This window comes from Scardinius erythrophthalmus (assembly GCF_964197995.2).
Source record: "Scardinius erythrophthalmus genome assembly, chromosome: 2".
In the NCBI taxonomy this organism is placed as follows: Eukaryota; Metazoa; Chordata; class Actinopteri; order Cypriniformes; family Leuciscidae; genus Scardinius; species Scardinius erythrophthalmus.
Window position 1 is genome coordinate 48,178,663 of NC_138222.1, and position 17,692 is coordinate 48,196,354.

The 17,692-nt window shown below is 39.8% G+C and overlaps 1 protein-coding gene across 4 annotated transcripts in view; it reads right to left on the reverse strand.

The window, feature by feature from the left end:
• Positions 1-14,197, reverse strand: part of svep1 (sushi, von Willebrand factor type A, EGF and pentraxin domain containing 1) — an 80,468-nt gene extending 66,271 nt beyond the window's left edge. For all 4 annotated transcript variants that reach the window (XM_081392010.1, XM_081392012.1, XM_081392011.1 and 1 more), the window contains exon 1: positions 11,811-14,197. In XM_081392010.1, coding sequence (XP_081248136.1) covers positions 11,811-12,323 — 513 coding nt within the window. In that variant the 5' untranslated portion in view covers positions 12,324-14,197. The remainder of the gene's footprint in view (positions 1-11,810) is intronic.
• Positions 14,198-17,692: the final 3,495 nt, after the last annotated feature.

Below are 17,692 nucleotides of genomic sequence, written 5' to 3' on the forward strand. Positions count from 1 at the left end.
CTGCTCCCTCCCCGTTCTGTGATTGGTCCCCTCGCTGAGGCGAAAATCTGGTCCATGGAATCCAGGCTGCCTAGCAGCGAGAATAAAATCGCGCTGAGCACAAGGCAGCATGGGGAAACCCAGGCTAGATCATTACTGCACATGGGGAAGACCTGAAGCTACAAAGAGAATTTTTGTTGTTGTTGAATCTTTGATAAAAAAAAAGCATGTTAACTATTGAAATCAAAAAAGAAACAAAGTGCCAAAGAAACTGCACGAGAGAGTATTAATCAAATCATAAACTCACACTTCTGAGCCAAACTAATTTTACATAATTTTAGCAACAACCAATGCCAAATACAGCACGTTGTAATGCATCCTAAAACCATTCGCATTGGGTCTCATCTTCAAAAGCATTGTGAATGTAGTCACTGAAATATCTAGAAATTCACAACAGCACCTAGGTAAGATGTCTTCCACACCCGTGTCTAGGAAGCGCACAGGTCAATAATGTGAGCGAGGCAGTAATAGCACAGTGGGTAGAGGGAGAAATCTATTTTCAGAAAACAGACCGTGTGCTGCTGTTGACAGGATGAACTGTTTTCCATTTCAACATTTCCTTGGCTTCTCCTCTGTGGTATGTCCTTCCCCTCCCCCTTAACACACATGTACACAATCACATGCGTGAATGTTCACAGTCGCAGACACACAATACACACTAAGTGCTACCTAGAGTGTTTTGGGTAAAACCCCATTTTTTTCATCTTTTTCTTTTTTGCTTTGAACTCTAAAGGGCATAACTGTGGCCTTAGCTGTAAGGTATTTTAAGTGAGACTCCTGGAAAGCCTGTACAGAGTTGCCAATTACTATCCCTCATATCACAGTGTGGTCACAAACATGGATCAGGGGCCAGTTGCATAAATATAGCCATTATGTTAAGACAGTGTCTTAAGATCTAGTATGACCCACTAGCAGTTAGTCAAGGGGCAGTCAATCGTACCTCATGATATCAAATTAGGCCAATCTACGTTTTAATGTAACTGACTAAAAAAAGTTATGAACCATTGTAAACAAATCAAATTGATGACTAACTTCAACCGGCAACCGGCCACAGGTGCCTTTAAGAAGTTCTGCCTCTGGAATTTAGATAAAAGTGTTTCTGAAACTTTTGCATTCTTTAAGAGTAATATTGCCTTTACAATTTAAGGCTGCATCTGAAAGCTGAAAAATGCTGCCTACGCAGGCAGCATACGGAGGTAGGAAGGCAACAAGGCACATCCTGAAACTCAGAATCTAATGGTCGTGTCACATCCTGTCTCCTGAGATACCTTCATCTGATCGATTTTTGAAGACAGCATAGACGTATCATTCTTGCTATCCCACTATCTCATAGTTTGCTATCCCACAATCCTGTTGCGTTCCATTCCGGGACAGCTGAGCTAAAAAAATCTTTATAGTCTTAGTAATAATTATAATAGTGCTTATGAAACTTCAGTCTTTTAGAATATCAGCTCCTTGTCCTTTGTCCTATTTATATATATATATATATATATTATATATATATATATATATATATAGATAGATAGATAGATAGATAGATAGATAGATAGATAGATAGATAGATAGATAGATAGATAGATAGATAGATAGATAGATAGATAGATAGATAGATAGATAGATAGATAGATAGATAGATAGATAGATAGATAGATATACACACACTACCGGTCAAAAGTTTTAGATCGGTAAGATTTTTAATGTTTTTAAAAGAAGTCTCTTCTGCTCACCAAGGCTGCATTTAAAAACAAAAACAATCTAAAAAAAAAATTTCAATCAGAACCCTGTGCCAACAAATGTACCACTGGCCCTACCCTATGAATGTTATATGTTGTGAAAGCAAAATTCCTGGATCCACACTCTTAATTTGAAACATTGTCAGACATCACCTGTTGACATTTATGACTCCCAAAGCCACAGTGGTCTCCTTAAATAAAAATAACATCTGGGAGTTGCAGGTGATTCTGGTTGATGAAGTGGGCCTCCACATATGTTATGCTCCCTTGGTGGTGCATGTATGCAGCTGGTGGAAAAAAGCATGCTTTTATCTTCACATGCTGCAGAGCAGAAATGTGACCTCTTGCATTGTGACAGAAAATACCTCATGGGGCCAATAATAGTGCTAAAACAAACAGCAACTCTGTCTTTAGTCTATTATTTTCTTTTCTTTTTCTCTCAATAATATCATGCATTTCTTGGCAGTGCTGTAGACTGTGCTGGTGTTCCTGGTGGTGCAGTCAGACTGAGAACACCCCCACTGCTCTATATTTGACTTCCTCAAGCATCCAGTTACCACTAATCACTGTGTTGAAGCATTTTGCAGTGTATAAATGTTCCAAAATGCATTTGCGTGTGTAGATCTCAGGGTGTGGAATTGGGCACTTCTAGAGTTGAAAGTTGTGGTTAATAGCGGGAATAATCTGAGGGCAGACTAAAAGTTTGCCGTGAGGTGAAAACTGCAGGCAAGACAGTTATAGTCCCAAAAGTTGTATTACTGTGAAATAATTTATGTTCTGTCTTAATGTCTCAGTAGCTACAGAGTGTTTGGTTACCAAATGAGCAGGGACATTATCAGGTCTCTATAGCAGTAGTTCTTGACCTTTTTGACTCCAAGGCTCCCCATTGTTCACAAAAATATACAGGTCCCATGACTTTTCCAGTTGCTTGTGATATACTGGATAAATGTTAAGGGTAAACATTTTTAAAAATATGTTTTACATTTTCTACCCGATTCAAATATTTTAGAACTTGGCATACTTTATGACTTTTCCATGTCCAGAAATTACACTTTTTTTTTTTACTTCATATATTGTCACAGTTTAAAGAGTCCAAAGACAAAGATGAGTCACAGGTTCCAATCCAATGGTATTTAATAAAAGAATATCCAACACAACGTAACAGTGTGTTCAACACACAAACAAAAGCCGACGATGAACCAAGGAAACACAGGAACTTAAGAATGCAGTGATAATGAACTAAAAAACTAAAAGGTGTGATGATCAAATGAAATGCCATGGTAACTGTTGGGGGTGGGAAAAGTGAACAAAGACAGCAGGAAATAATGAAAAACAAAATAAACTTTGAAAATTAAACTAAACGAACAAATGACTAAATATACGACATATCCAGTCAGTCATTCCAAATATGTATAAATTAATAAATAATATTTAGATTTATTTTTGATTTAGCTTATTTTAATGCTTGTTTTGTCTGATTTTAAATAATTCTAAGTCATCTTAAGGCCCGCTCATAAGTTATTTGTGGGCCCCAGACCCCTGGATGAGAACAACTCAAGAACCAGAGGAGGTCCATCCATATAAATGGTTATAAACCCATATAGAAGTGATGGATTATTATTTTATTTTTTAAAATTTATTAGTTGGTGATATAATTTTTTTTGGTTATTTTTGCCTTCTGTGGACAAAGAAACAATAACACGAGATGTGATTTTACCCAGCTATAAGTGTTCCTGCTTCCCTGCAGTAATCCAAAATGCTGGACAACTGATGAATGAATAACAGATGAAGGTTTTCACATGCCATCATGTTGCATTCATTACATTTTTACCATCACATATGTGTCCCAGACAATAAGACTCTTTCTCTCTTTTCTCATGCTGTCTCTCTTTGTAGGTCCATCCCTTTTTTAAGATTTTTTTTTTGTTTAAATACTTGTTTATCATGTGTCTGATATAATTGGTGTCAAAAATCAATATACATATACAACATATAGAATTTGTGACTTAAAGGGATAGTTCACCCAAAACTGAAAATTCTGTCATCATTTACTCTCCCTCAAGTTGTTCCAAACCTGTATGACTTTCTTTCTTCTGCTGAACACAAAAGAAGATATTTTGAAGAAAGTCTGTAACCAAACGACTGATGGACCCCATTGACTTCCATAGTAGGAAAGTCCCCGACTTCCTAGGTTGTCTATATAAGCCTGTATTCGACTAATTTTATGTGAAGGACTCGAGACTGTCACAGGTGGCTGTATATAATGTAATGTAATGTAATATATAATAAAGCACATGACTCAAAAGGAAACAAATAACAGGAAGTCTAACTGAAGAGGGAGGACGGAGGTTCCTGAAGAGGACGAGGAACAGAAGAGGGCCAAAAACAGTCAGGGGCAGGCTAAACAGTCCATGGGGGAGTGGAAAATGGGGGGAGCCAGAAGCAGGAGTAGCCAGTCCGGGACCCAGACCACAGCCAGCGAGATGTTCCATGGCAGAGTCACAGGAGGGATGAGCCATGGTGAAGACCTGGGATGAGGGACCAGGGATGCAATCTCCTGCGATGGAGCTGGCTACGGTAAAGTTCCAGACGGAGCTGAGGAGACACTGAGCCAGGGTGGCACCGCAGGTTTAGCGTGCCAAGGTGGAGCTGACTGTTCATGGGACCAAGGCAGAGGCAGGGATCCAGAATACCGCTGTGGTGCCGTTGTGACGGGACAATGGTGGAGCCGGAGGGAAGGCAGAACCCAGTGGAGCTGAAGGGATGAAGGGCAGAGGTGTAACTGGAAGCCAGGATTCCCATGGTGGAACAGGGTGATGCCTGACCAAGGCGGAGACGGGGGATTAGGGAGCCCGGCAGGAACTGGTGGGATGACGGGCCACAGTGGAGATGAGGGAGCATGGAGGCAAGGTGAAGGTGATGGGTCAGAGGACCAAGGTGGAGTCCGGGACTCTGTGACTAGAGGTGGAGACAGGGAATCCACATACCTAGATGGATCTGGGGACCGAAAGAACTGAGGTGGATCCGCAACACTGCAGAGATGAGCTGAGGGACTGACAGAAGCCAACGGTGGCATCTCTGTAGAATTCAAGCTGGTCGGAACCAGCAGGGGCATACAGTAGGAAACTATGAGCGGGGCAGGACCAGTGGGGAGAACAGGAGAAACAGGGCTGGGGGGAACCAGCAGGGAAGGCAGATTCAGGGGAATCATTTCTACCAAGTCTAGAGCAAAGTCAACAGAGGCCAGTGGCAGCAGAGTGTGGGCGGGGCTCCATTTCATGCCCTCGAATTCTACCAGAACTCCCTCGGGGGCGGGTATTGTTGCCGGCTCGCTTACCTCAGACATGTCTTTGGGCTTAGGCTCGGGGGCAGGGAATGGCTCAGATGGGCCCTCTGGCTTGTTGTCTGCGGTAGGCTCTAGCTCTGTGTCTGTGGTGGGCACAGGCATCCGCTCAGTCCGGCTGACTGGGTTCTGAGTATAGAGTGGGGCTGGTGTCATCCTCCGCATGGCCGATAGTGAAGGCCTACTCTTCGTTCACCAGCACCCACTCTATGAATGCGGCAAAGTCCTCACAAGGACGGCTCCCTGGGAGGCGTGACCTGGGCCACTCGCTGAGGCTGGAGATGTAGAAGATGCAGAGCGAGCGGTCAGGTTAGTGCGTTTGGCACGTCAATTCCAAAAACTCCCCGGTGTGAGACTCCAGGGAAGCGGTCCTTCTGATCCAGGCACACCAACAGAACTGTAGGTAAGTCCATGGTGACAGAGAGAGAAAGGGAAAAAAAGAAAAAACGGCGCAAAAAAACTTCTACTGTTTTCGTTTTGGTGTTCTGTCATGGCTGGCTGTATATAATGAAGTGCATAACAAGAATAACTCAAAAGGAAACAGTTTTTTAATTAAAATTACAGACAGGAAAATTTCAGGGAACACAAACACTACAGGGACATTTTTGCTGGGAAAATCAAAAGGATGTGACGTTTACGTGCACTCTCTTCTGTTCTATGACACATGAAATGAATCTTAATAAAATGTTCAGGTTAATGCCTAAAGTGCTATTCTGTGTACTATAATGTCAATATGTCATGTGTTGCATGTCGAAAAGAATGAATTTTCAGACGTGCATCATTTTATGGGTTCGTTTAATCTTGTTCACTGCCTACATTACGAGGGCATTTATTAGAGGTACACAAAAACTCTGCGTTTGCTCACAACACTACAAAACACTGTTCTTCTCCTTCTACTCCACGCCCTCACCTGTCTTCCGTGGGCGCCCCCTCCTGTAGGATCGCTAAAACAACATGCCTGTTTGAGCATTACTCACTATAAATTAAGCAGGGTCTTATGCATTTGCACCAACACTGATTTAAAGATGTTTCATGCATTAACCCCATCATGAAATAAAATAAAGACCTATGGAAGACATATGCGGTGTACTCTCTCTCTTTAAACATTAACATTACAGGGAATGTTATTATGAACCCCACACATTCAAAGAAAAGTGATTAATTCAAACTATAGTCCAACATAGCCAGATCTATGTAGTCTATAGTCTCAACTATACTTTATAATCAAACTATCATAACTGTGTCATTTTAATTAGCCTTCCTCCTCTGTTGCCATGATGCCGGTGAATTACAGAGCTGGTGCAAACATATCCACATCACTGTGATCAGATGCTTTCTTAACTGCTGCTTTCTCACTGCTGTCATTTTTGTTGTGTTTATTTTGTTATCGAGAGGAACGTGCGCAGCACATATTAACATATTCATCTAAACGTCATTCTCAGCAGCGTGGACGGCATCTAGATGTTCTTTGACAGTATATTGCTGTTCTGTTGCTGTTTTACTTCTAAGCAAAAAAAAAATAAAAAGAACTTTGCTGTGAATATATCAGGGCATCGAATTATGTTCAGCATGTTGCATGTTCATGAGCGTGAGCACGATTTGGAGCACAAGTTGCTTGCTCCAGTTCACTTAACACCACCAGTGTTGCTAATAACAAGGGTTTCTAAATTGGACATATATCCCCTTTAAGGTACTGTAAAGAATGCAAAGCTATTACAAGCAATCTTTTCCTTCAACACAACTCAGAGTTGCCGTTCAGCCCTTAACTAGGACTGATTCATTGTAAAACATGTTGCCTCTTCAGACAGTTAAAGACCGAATGGCTCTTATCTGGTTGTCTGCAGACAAATCTGTGGCTCTCAGGCTGGTTTAAAGGCATTCCTGGCAGTTTTATCAGGGTTCGTGGAGTACAGGCTGTCTCTCATAAGGATCTCCCTAATCAGTCTTAATTAATAACACAAATACAGCCTTAGGAAGTGCCAGACTTTCTTTACTGCAAGCAAGGCCAAAAAGAGGCTCTCGTCTCCCTCTCTCCATCTCTGAGAAAAAAAAGGGAAAAAAACTGATCTTCTCCATGCAAGTAGATATTCACCTTAAATTAATATAGAGAAAAATGATTGTACCTGCAATGCATTTATATTGAATTTCCAGTCATTTGTTTCAACACCAAATATTACATTTGTGTCCTTTGACATCTGTCCCAGCTCTTTCGTGTTTCTTTGCTTTTATGTCCCTGATTTTTGCACAACACATTCTGAGGCTTGCTGACAGATGTTTTTGCAGACACAATATGAGATATTTTGATACGCTGATCTGTCTAGACTCGATGACAGAAACACTCCTGCTACCATGTGCTTCAAAAACCAGGTCAGAGGGGTCAATGGCACTTTAAAGAAACATTCTCTGGAATTTCTGATGAGGGATTGAAGGAGGAAGAGTCCTGTAGTGATGAAATGGGATGGACGTATGCTAACAATAACACAAAAATAGCACCCCCCTTCTCACCTTCATACTACTAGATAAATTGTCATGAATAGTCAGAATGAGAAAAATTACTATGTATGTACAATGTGCTTGTAGAATTCCCATAGACTTCCCCTTCTAAATAGAATCCATGCTGGGAAAGGGAAGAATCCTACTGGAGTCAAGCATTCATCAGAAATAGGAAATTTCGAATCCATTTGGTCAAGGACTTCGATGTAATGACTCCCTATGGAGGCTGATCAGAAAAGCAGGCAAAGAATTTGGAAAGCACTAAAAGCATTTGCAAACATTCAAAAGGACAGTAGAAAGAGAGAAATATGTTTTATAGGGAGCTAGTTCTGCTCTGGTTTGGCAAATGGAAAGGAGTTGGGGATCTGGCAACCCAGAATGCCCACTAAGTGCAAACAAACACTGAGGTTAGAGGGAGAAGCAGCAGGAGTGTGAGGGGAACCTAAGAGAAATGATATAAGGACAGAAAGATTGCCATATTGTATTGTGGAATTGTTGGTTCTATCTAGCTAGCTACTGTTGCGCTCTCTCTTTCTCTATCTGTCTAAATGTTTTGTCAAACCAACATTCAAAGTGTGTTTTGGCAAATTTTATTGTGTACCTTCATTGTTAAATGTTAAAAATTCCATTTCTTAAAGTTTCATCCTGTTTGCTTCCTCAGTTTATCAGGCTAATTGGTTACCCAACCTGCTGTTTATTAGCATGTTGGGTTTGTTAGACTACACAATGCAGCCTTTATCCATCATCAGCCATAGCAAATTAAAATGCATTAAGAGCAAACCCAACATTTCATTCTCCAAATCAAGTAGAGTAAATGAATTAGAGGCTTGGCAATTGAGGATGTTCTTGCTTAAAGGCAAATCTGATCAGAGAGAGATGGCCTTTCTGTGCTCTTCGGCTGGGCAGTAGAACTGTGGATAAGGCCTTTGACCTCACCTCTGAAAGATTGAAAATGTGTCTGGTAAAAGCTTCCAGACCTCCACACCATTTAGACTGAATGGATTTGACTGCAATGTAAATTAATTGCATATGAACAAAAGGACTTTCCTGCTGTGCTTCCATAACAACTTAATACATTTGCAGATCTGGGTTAGCGAAACCATTTTTCAAACCACAAATGTCATTCAGGACAAGAAAAATGTCTGAAAACACGGACGTCATAATCATTTGTAACGGAAAAAGGGAGTAGAAGCCACAGTAGGCTGCAAGATGAGGCAATAAATCATTTTGCTGCAATTTATAGCATTGCTGTTAAAGGAGAACTCCGGTCAATTTTAACATTGAGCTCATTTTTTTTTAAATTTGGAGTGCTGTCAATACAGAGAACAACGACAAAAATCGGTGTTGCCTACACCGTGTTATCCTCTTTTTAAAATTTGCACCCTGTTGACTTCAATGGGGCAAGTACTAAACCTACTTTTAGCCTCTTAACATCCTTGATGTGTCATTACAAGTGCCCAGCCATGTGAGTGATTCCTTCAAAGTGATCACGGGTGAATCTGACTGCAGTAGATGTGAAAGATATTAATAAAAATGATGTTATTTCAGCCAGCGCACATACCTGTATTTACATCCTGTTTTCGGTCGAAGTCCATAGTAATCGATTGTCGGGTTCACACGCATAGGTTTAGTTACCTATGATCACGCGCGTGAACTCGACAATCGACTACTTTGGACTTCGACCGAAAACAGGAAGAAAATACATGTGCGCTGGCTGAAATAACATCATTTTTATTAATATCTTTCACATCTACTGCAGTCAGATTCACCGTGTTCACTCTGAAGGAATCACTCACATGGCTTGGCACTTGTCAGAGCCGGATTAACGCAAAGGCAAACTAGGCACGTGCCTAGGGCCCGATTGGCGGGATGGGGCCCAGACAGAGGGACAAAAAAAAAAAAAAAAAAGTACAAATGTCCTATCTACAATTTATTTCAATATTTATTAATTCACTAAAAATAGTGACGATGTTTATCTTAACCATAGACTGTTACATTACTGCAGTTAAACCAATTAATGTGTGCCGGCTTCATCCATCAGATGCTGCGAGGCTAAAGCCTAATAAGCACACAAAGAAGCACAGCTAATAATGCAGGTGTGAGAGTTGTCGTCATCTATTTTGGAGTGATTGCAATGTATTCTAAATATAAACTTGTACTGTAGATCAGCGTCATTTCTGGAAAAATCATTCACCGCTTTACTACAAGTTTAAAAGAGCGCGAGCGTCATTAACGTGCCCAGACGCGACGCTTTGAATTTGCGCGTACAATGAATAACATCGCGTCGGGAGCTGACTAGTAAAAAAGCTACAAAATTAAAAGACAAGACGTCTGTATTCTAAGTTAAAAAGCCAACACACTACAACATTTTTAAATGTTTCAAATAGTCTAAAGGATCTCATATCTATGGGTCTATCTTCTAAATTCTGCTGATGATTAGATTCCTGACATTACGCCAATAATTTCACTTTATATATTTTTTTCTGCTCAGTAGCGATCGTGTCTTTCTCTTCCACTTGATTTGTGTATAGCATATTTAAGGTAGCAATGCAATATAAAAGCACTTATGCTCATCTACTGAAGTGGGATTCTGGAACTGTGAATAAATTGAATAAAACAGCAAAATAACAACAACAACAATAACATCTTCATTAAACAAAAAAGAGATTACCGTAGATAAAGTTTGATCAATATGTACAGTACCGGTAAAAGTCTGGACCCATTACTATTTTTAATGTTTTTGAAAGAAGTTTATTATTATGCTCTACAAGCCTGCATTTATTTGATCAAAAATACAGAAGAAAAAAAAAAACAGGAATATTCAGCAAGGATGTGTTAAATATATAAAAAGTGATAGTGAAGACTTTTTTAAAACAACTCTTTAATAATCAAAAATCCTGAAAAAAAGTATCACAGACAGGTTATAAAATAAATATTAAGCACCATTTCTAACATTTGATAATAAATCAGAATGATCACGTGGCACTAAATTCAGCTTTGCATCACAGAAATATAAAGTATAGTAAAATAGAAAATCATTATTTTAAATTTTAATAATATTTCACTATATTATTTTTCTGTATTTTTGATCAAATAAATCCAGGCTTGATGAGCATAAGAGACTTCTTTCAAAAACATTAAAAATAGTAATGTGTCCAAACTTATGTACTGTGTAAGTAAAAATATACTGCTTTTAAAATTAAATGTTGTATAAATAAAAAGGTTAGGAATCATATTTGTTTCAAGTGTTTTTTTATTGGGGGTGGGGGGCCTCCAACATGAATTATGCCTAGGGCCTCCTAATGTCTAGAACCGGCTCTGGCACTTGTAATGACACATCAAGGATGTTAAGAGGCTAAAAGCTAGTTTAAAACTTGCCCCATTGAAGTCAACAGGGTGCAAATTTTAAAAAGAGGATAAAATGGTGTAGGCAACACCGATTTTTGTCGTTGTTCTCTGTACTGACAGCACTCCAAATTTACAAAAAAATGAGCTCAATGTTAAAATTGACCGGAGTTCTCCTTTAAGTGAGACTGAGTTAAAATAAAAAATAATTTGTTTGATATGAGTCACCATTGCTACTATCTTTTCCTTTCACTTGGATCCTGAAGTTCTCAAATGGTTCCATCTTAAAACCATTAAACCTGTCTTTCACTATATCCCAAAGTCTTCAGGGAAAGTTTACAGGGGACAAATCAACCTGGCATTTTCATTGTTTGTTTGTTTTTGTTTTTTTGTTTTTTTTAACTGAATGAAAATGTGTGACCTACTGTTCTAGACAGACCTGAATAGATAGATGCTCACTGTGGTTATCTTTCCCAGATTAGAGTGCACAGGAAACCATGTGGTGTTAACTTAGAGATGACATCTGGAGGTACCTTATCAGGAATGAAGACTTTTGTGTTGTCCATTTATCATTTAGACTTTGCAGTTCTTTTTCTGCTAAACGTGCTTCAGTGATTTAGATTCAATAGCTATCTATAATCATCCATTTGTTGAAGAACATTAAAGAGCAATGGAAGAATATGGAATATATTCAGCATAAATCAAAGCCTGAACATTCAACTCAATCTGGATGGTACATTTACTGTTAATGATTCTTTCAGCTCAACCCCCCCCCCCCCCCCCCCAATTACTTTATTTCCTCTTTTATATATTCACATCCATAGACTCAAACAATGTGATTACACAGCTGATCTTACCGCTGCACGCTGGAAAGCCCCCCTGGTGTATGTGCCACCTCCTCTGTAGGTGATGGAGGGGATCTCTTTGCTGAAGAGCGAGCATTTGTGCTGGTGGGCTTTGGGTGCAGACACATAGTCCACTCTTGTAACCACATGGCTCTTAGAGCTAAATGTCACCAGCGCTACACGTGTTGCCTCAGGCGCCACTGGAAAATCTGACAGCAGCTTCCGCACAAATCGCAGCTCGCTCCCAAAGTTGGAAGCTCCCACGCTGGACGACTCGTCCACGAGGAAGACCAGATCCAGACAACCTCCCCGCTCCCGAAGAAGACGCACGTTCCTTCGGAAAACCTGGCCGAGACGTTCTACTTTGCTCTCTGCACTCTCAGAGAGATTTTGCCGGGGTTTGGCCGCTTGACGTAAAGCCTGTAGGGACGGCTGCTGAGCCTGGCTTAGCCAACTGGTACAGCTTAACCAGAACAGGAGCAGTAAGGTGAATCTTAAAGTCAATGTAAGTTTTAGCGTCACCATGATAACGCCACAAACACCAGTGTCCAGTAGTGGTTAAGTGGTGCAAGTTTGTTGCAGTCCTCCTGTTGTTTCTCTTCTTTTGTATCTTTTCCAAGCAGAGTAAGTCTCCTAATTCTCCGTGGGTCTCAGGCATCTGTGGAGCTCCTGAATTTCAGACAACCTCCAAATGTGTCTCCCCTCTCTCTCAAAATCATTTAAGAAGAGCGAGACAGTGAAAAAAAGTTTGGTGAGAACGAGAGAGGGTGTGTGTGTGCTGGTGTGAGACTAAGAGAAGGAGTGAGAAGGAAGAGGGAGAGAGCAGCGGCGGAGGAAAAAATGGGCAGTCAGAGGCGTGAGTGTCTCTCTCTTTTTCTTCTCGTCCCGTTCTCTTTCTTGTTCCTTACTTGTTCTCCCCTTCTCTCTTCCTTTTTTCCCTCTGCTTGTCCTGGAGTGCTTGGGTTTGGTTGTGTGTCATTGGAGCGCTCTAGACTGTCCGTCAGCCAATGCCTTTGTGAGGGAATAAGTGTGTGTGAGGGAGAGAGAGAGAGAGAGACGTTTGTCTATCGGCCTGTCAACATGCCCAAAGAAAACATTAGCACGGGGCCTGTTGATCAAATCCATATGTCTGGCACTCATCTGCTCTAGGACGAACAACTCTCACCTAACACCAGGCAGATACCAAGAGCATCTGCTAATGAGAATAAATGATGGGAGCTGTAGACAAAACAAGTATGTAATGGATACAAAAGCAATGCAATTCATTTGACAAACAGAAAAGCTGTTAACAGGTTTTAAATTCAAGTAACATTATATTAAGAGTCCGCATGTCATGCAAGTGTTTTGTAAGCAGAGCCTCCAGACTTTATTACTTCCTCTTGTTTTCTCTTGGTGGTCTTGAGGGGAGAGAAATATCAAGTATAGGATCTAACCCCCCCTCTCTGTCTCTTTTATTCATTCCTACTCTCTTTTGTGATTTTTATCTGTAACCAAAACAAAGACTCAATGCTTATCGCAGTTTTAGGTGGACCGGCCACAGTCTTGCTGTATAAGAGAGCATTTTGAGCCAGGCTAAAACTTGTTAAATTAATACAAATGACCATGTGTGAAGAATCCCAGCTGTCATTGATATTACAGGACAAAACATACATGGATTTGCAGAATTGTGGGATTATAGCACAGACAGCTACTGATTCTTGACTGAAACAACATGCTGAGTATTAAGTGTAGTCTATAAAGTCAACTGTGAACTTTGTGCCTGAGAGCAAAAGAGGATAGTGGTGTTTGGCTTGCTTGTGTCCAAGCAACTGGTGCTTCGGGCTTAAAGGGACACATACATTATATACTTATTCATTTTTTTATTTTTATTATTGTATTCTTCCTGTATGCCAGCATGATATACTGTACACACACACATTGCTAGTTATCATGCACCGTAAATCCCCCCTGGTTGGTAATTAGTGTCCTTTTCCTTCTGTCTTTCATCTGTTTGGCAAAAGTGATGTGGTGGTGACACATTCTTGACATTTATCCAAACCAGAGGGGGATATGTCAAGATGAGACAAACACTTCATTACTTATAACATTAGTGTTAAGCACTTTGTTGGTCCATATTTAAATATACAGATCCCAAGAATGATATCTATATGCTTGTTTTGATTAATCTAATTTGAACAGAGTTGAAGAGTTGCAAAAAGCCCTTTTTCTTATTAACTACTTGGCAAAGCAAAGTGTCTTATGTAAAAAACTTAAAAATTGTAGAATAGGGCCCTCTACAGGTTAATAAATGGTAGGCTACTTGTTATCCAGTTGTGGACTGTTGAGAAATCCAGTGTTTGTCATAATAGCCAGTGAAACTATTTTGCAAAACCAATCTTTCTAGTTGGGGAACACTGTCAGAGCAGAATAATAATAAAAAAAAAAAAAAAAATTCAGAGCAGAATTTGGAAACTATTTTTCTTCCAGGATAACCTTGGACGTGGCTCACAAAATGGATCTGCCTGATTCCTTACTGAACCCCCAGATCATCACCAATCCTCCAACAAATTTCACAGTGAGAATGAGACACTGTGGGATGTAGGCCTCTCCATGTCTCAGTTTAACCATTACAGGATCAGGTGTTGGGCAAACGCAGAAATCTGGACTCATCAGAGAAGATCAGAATCAGGCAGATATGTCTTTGTAAAGGACGCGTGACTCAAGCCACGTACAAGGTTATCCTGTTAGAAAACTTACTTACTTCTTCTCTGTTCCCCAACTCAAAGGATTGTTTTTTCCTGCAGGACAATGATCCATGCCACACAGTTAGGCCAATAAAGGTGTGTGGATGGAGGACTACCTGATCAAGACTGACATAGCCAGCCCAAACTTTAAACCTGAACCCCATTGAAAACCTCTGAAATGTGAAATGAAATGGAAGGTCACAAGCCATCAAACCAAGCAAAGCTGCTTGATTTTTGTGCCAGGAGTGGAATAAAGTCCCCCAACAGGCTACAGCAATGTGAAAGACTGATAGAGAACATGCCAAGACGCATGAAAGCTGTGATTGGAAATCAGGGTTAACCCACCGAATATTGATTTGTTAACTCTTCTGAAGTTAAAACATTAGTATGTGTTGTTTAAAAATGAATATACATTTGTTTTCTTTGCATTATTTGAGGTCTAAAAACATGGCATCTTTTTTTATTTTGAGCAGTTGTCATTTTCTGCAAACAAATGCTCTAAATGACTAATGACTTTAATTTACTCAAACACATACATACAAGTAGTAATCCAAGAGAAATTGCTAATGTTGCAGTGTTTTGTTACCCCAGAGCTATACATGCTTTAGGTTAGGTTATTTATGCATTAGTTGTTTCACTGAAAATGGACACCTTTTAGACTTTTTGTTGCCATGCTAGCCAGAGATGCCTGGCATCAACAGTTATTGGAGCCAGACTATACAGAGTAATTGCTGGGTATGTGAGTTAGAGACATAATTGGCAGAACTTAAAATGGTTGCTATAATAATTTCTGTCCCTGTTGTGATGCCCACAAAATGTAAAGGTATCATAGCAACTCCAATAGAGTTTCTATTTAGCCTACTGGCTCCATCTATTGGTGAAAAGATGCATGTGCCATTATCTGATATTCTGACCCCATGGAATTAAAATTGAAGTTGTGTAGCCTTTTGTCATGTTTGTTAGCTTTAAGGCCATGTTTATCCCAATGTGCATCTAAATAATGACAAAACACACGTTTTTTTATTTTTTTATTTTATTTCATGCTTTTAAGAACCCCCAAAATAAAATATTTTCCATTAAAATGTTTCATGCAAACAATTTTATTTAAGTTTTACATGCTCAATTGGGAAAAATGCTGTTTAAACTCAAATGTTGTAGTTACAGCTTTCACCAGCAGAGGCTGATGATGGGGCCATGCTGCTAACCAAGAGTTTACTCACTGCAGAGCCAATGGATGAAGCTTGACATCCAGCTCCCCCTCTGTGTAGGGGTGGAGCTTGAAGGTCCAGCCCTACCATAATCCTATTCCTGAACCTAATTAGGTCAAGCTCCAGCCATTCACAGAGGTGGAGCTGAACTAGGTCAAGTTCCACACATTACATCCAGAGAGGGGGAGCCGGACATCATTTGGCTCTGCAGTGAGCACCACTAGCACTACACAGATGCTCTCTAGAATGATAATATCCCTCCCCTCGTGCAGCCAGCAAGCCGTTAGCAATTCATGACTGTGTTTAAAGGCTTTTTTTTAAATAACACATTAGGGCCTATAACTTAAGGAAACTTTATTTGTGTTTCCTTATTTTTAATAATTTTCTGCCTGCTTAAACTAAATAGGATTTTTTTTTTTTTTTTACAGTGCACAGGAAGTACAGCGGCCAGCATTAGCCCAGAACACAACAACTCTTGACATTCTGAAATCAGTGTTTTCAGACATGTTTCTTTTCAAATGAAGTATTTTTGTTGTGATTATTGTAAAAATGGCATTTAGGGGGTTAAAAAGGACTTGTACCCATTGTGTGTCTGTCCACAAGCAGCCGTGCCCACCATAAAGATGTAACGGTCGGTGTGGTAGTGCAGGTTCTCAGAGATATTTTTAGCACAGTCTCTGACGTGAATATGAATAATTCATGAGCTCTGCGGCTGAATGATGGACCACGCCATGCTGTGACATCATAATACAATCATGACGTGAGATTGTAACATATGCAAAAGAAAAAGCTGCATTTATCCAGTTAGGCTATGTTAACATAAAATAATATTGCATGCAGGGAAGCAAACCATGCTACATGTGAGAAATGTGAAGCTCTTTACAGCTGCAATTCTGAGGAAAGGATTTGGTCATTCCAAGAAATATGGTATAGGGAAACATGTTGTTCCTCCCCCACACTTATGAAGAGAGAGGAGAAATGAAAGCTATTTTCCCTTGCTCTAGCGTTTTAAAGACAAGCTGACACAAATTTACTAAACACGTACACTATACAGCATACCCACCACAACACAGCTCTGTCTTGTTCCATGACAGAGTAATTTGTTCATTTCCAGACTAAAAAAATCTCACATACGTGCAAAAACCAAAAGACCACAGGGGAGCAAAAGTGGATGTCTCAGATGGGACAACAGTGTAGGAATGAAAAACAGAGCCTTAGAGGAGAGAAAAAGGGGGGAAACAGGAGACTGGATTGAACCAGAGTTCCAAAAACATGATCACGCTGAGGAGAGCGTGAGGAGATGAGTGAAAACAGAGAGCACTGTATAGAGGGGGAGAGACCGAACTGGCAAATAGGGAGAAAGAGAAAAGCAGTATTCCAGAAAAGCAAACAAATATGACAGGAAAGCAGAATTTAAAGTGATAGTTCATTTAATAATTAAAGTTCTGTCATCATTTACTCAACCTCATGTTGTTCAAAACGTGTAACTTTCTTTATTATGCAAAAGACAAAAGAAGATATTCTGAAAACATTTTTTAACCAAACATTGACTTGCACTATGGGGAGAAAAAAAACGCTGATACATTTCTCAAATAATCTTCTTTTATATTCGACAGAAGAAAGAAAGTCATACAGGTTTGGAACAAGATGGAGGTGAGTAAATGATGACAGAATTTTCACATTTGGGTGGATTAAATACAAACTAAAAAAGTTGTATTAAAAACTCAAAAGTAAGACGTGACAAGCATGGCAAAAGCTTTCATAATATCATTATCAGATGATGAAAGAGTGTGACGATCAGTTCCACAATGATGGTTAAATGTAATTAACACTCTGCTATTGTGCTGATGATGAAAACACAGATGCCAAACCACTTTGATTGATCACCGAAATGCCTACCTTTGATTATTAACAAAAGGCAGCCTATTACTCCACAAATATGTTAATACACTGTCTATCACAA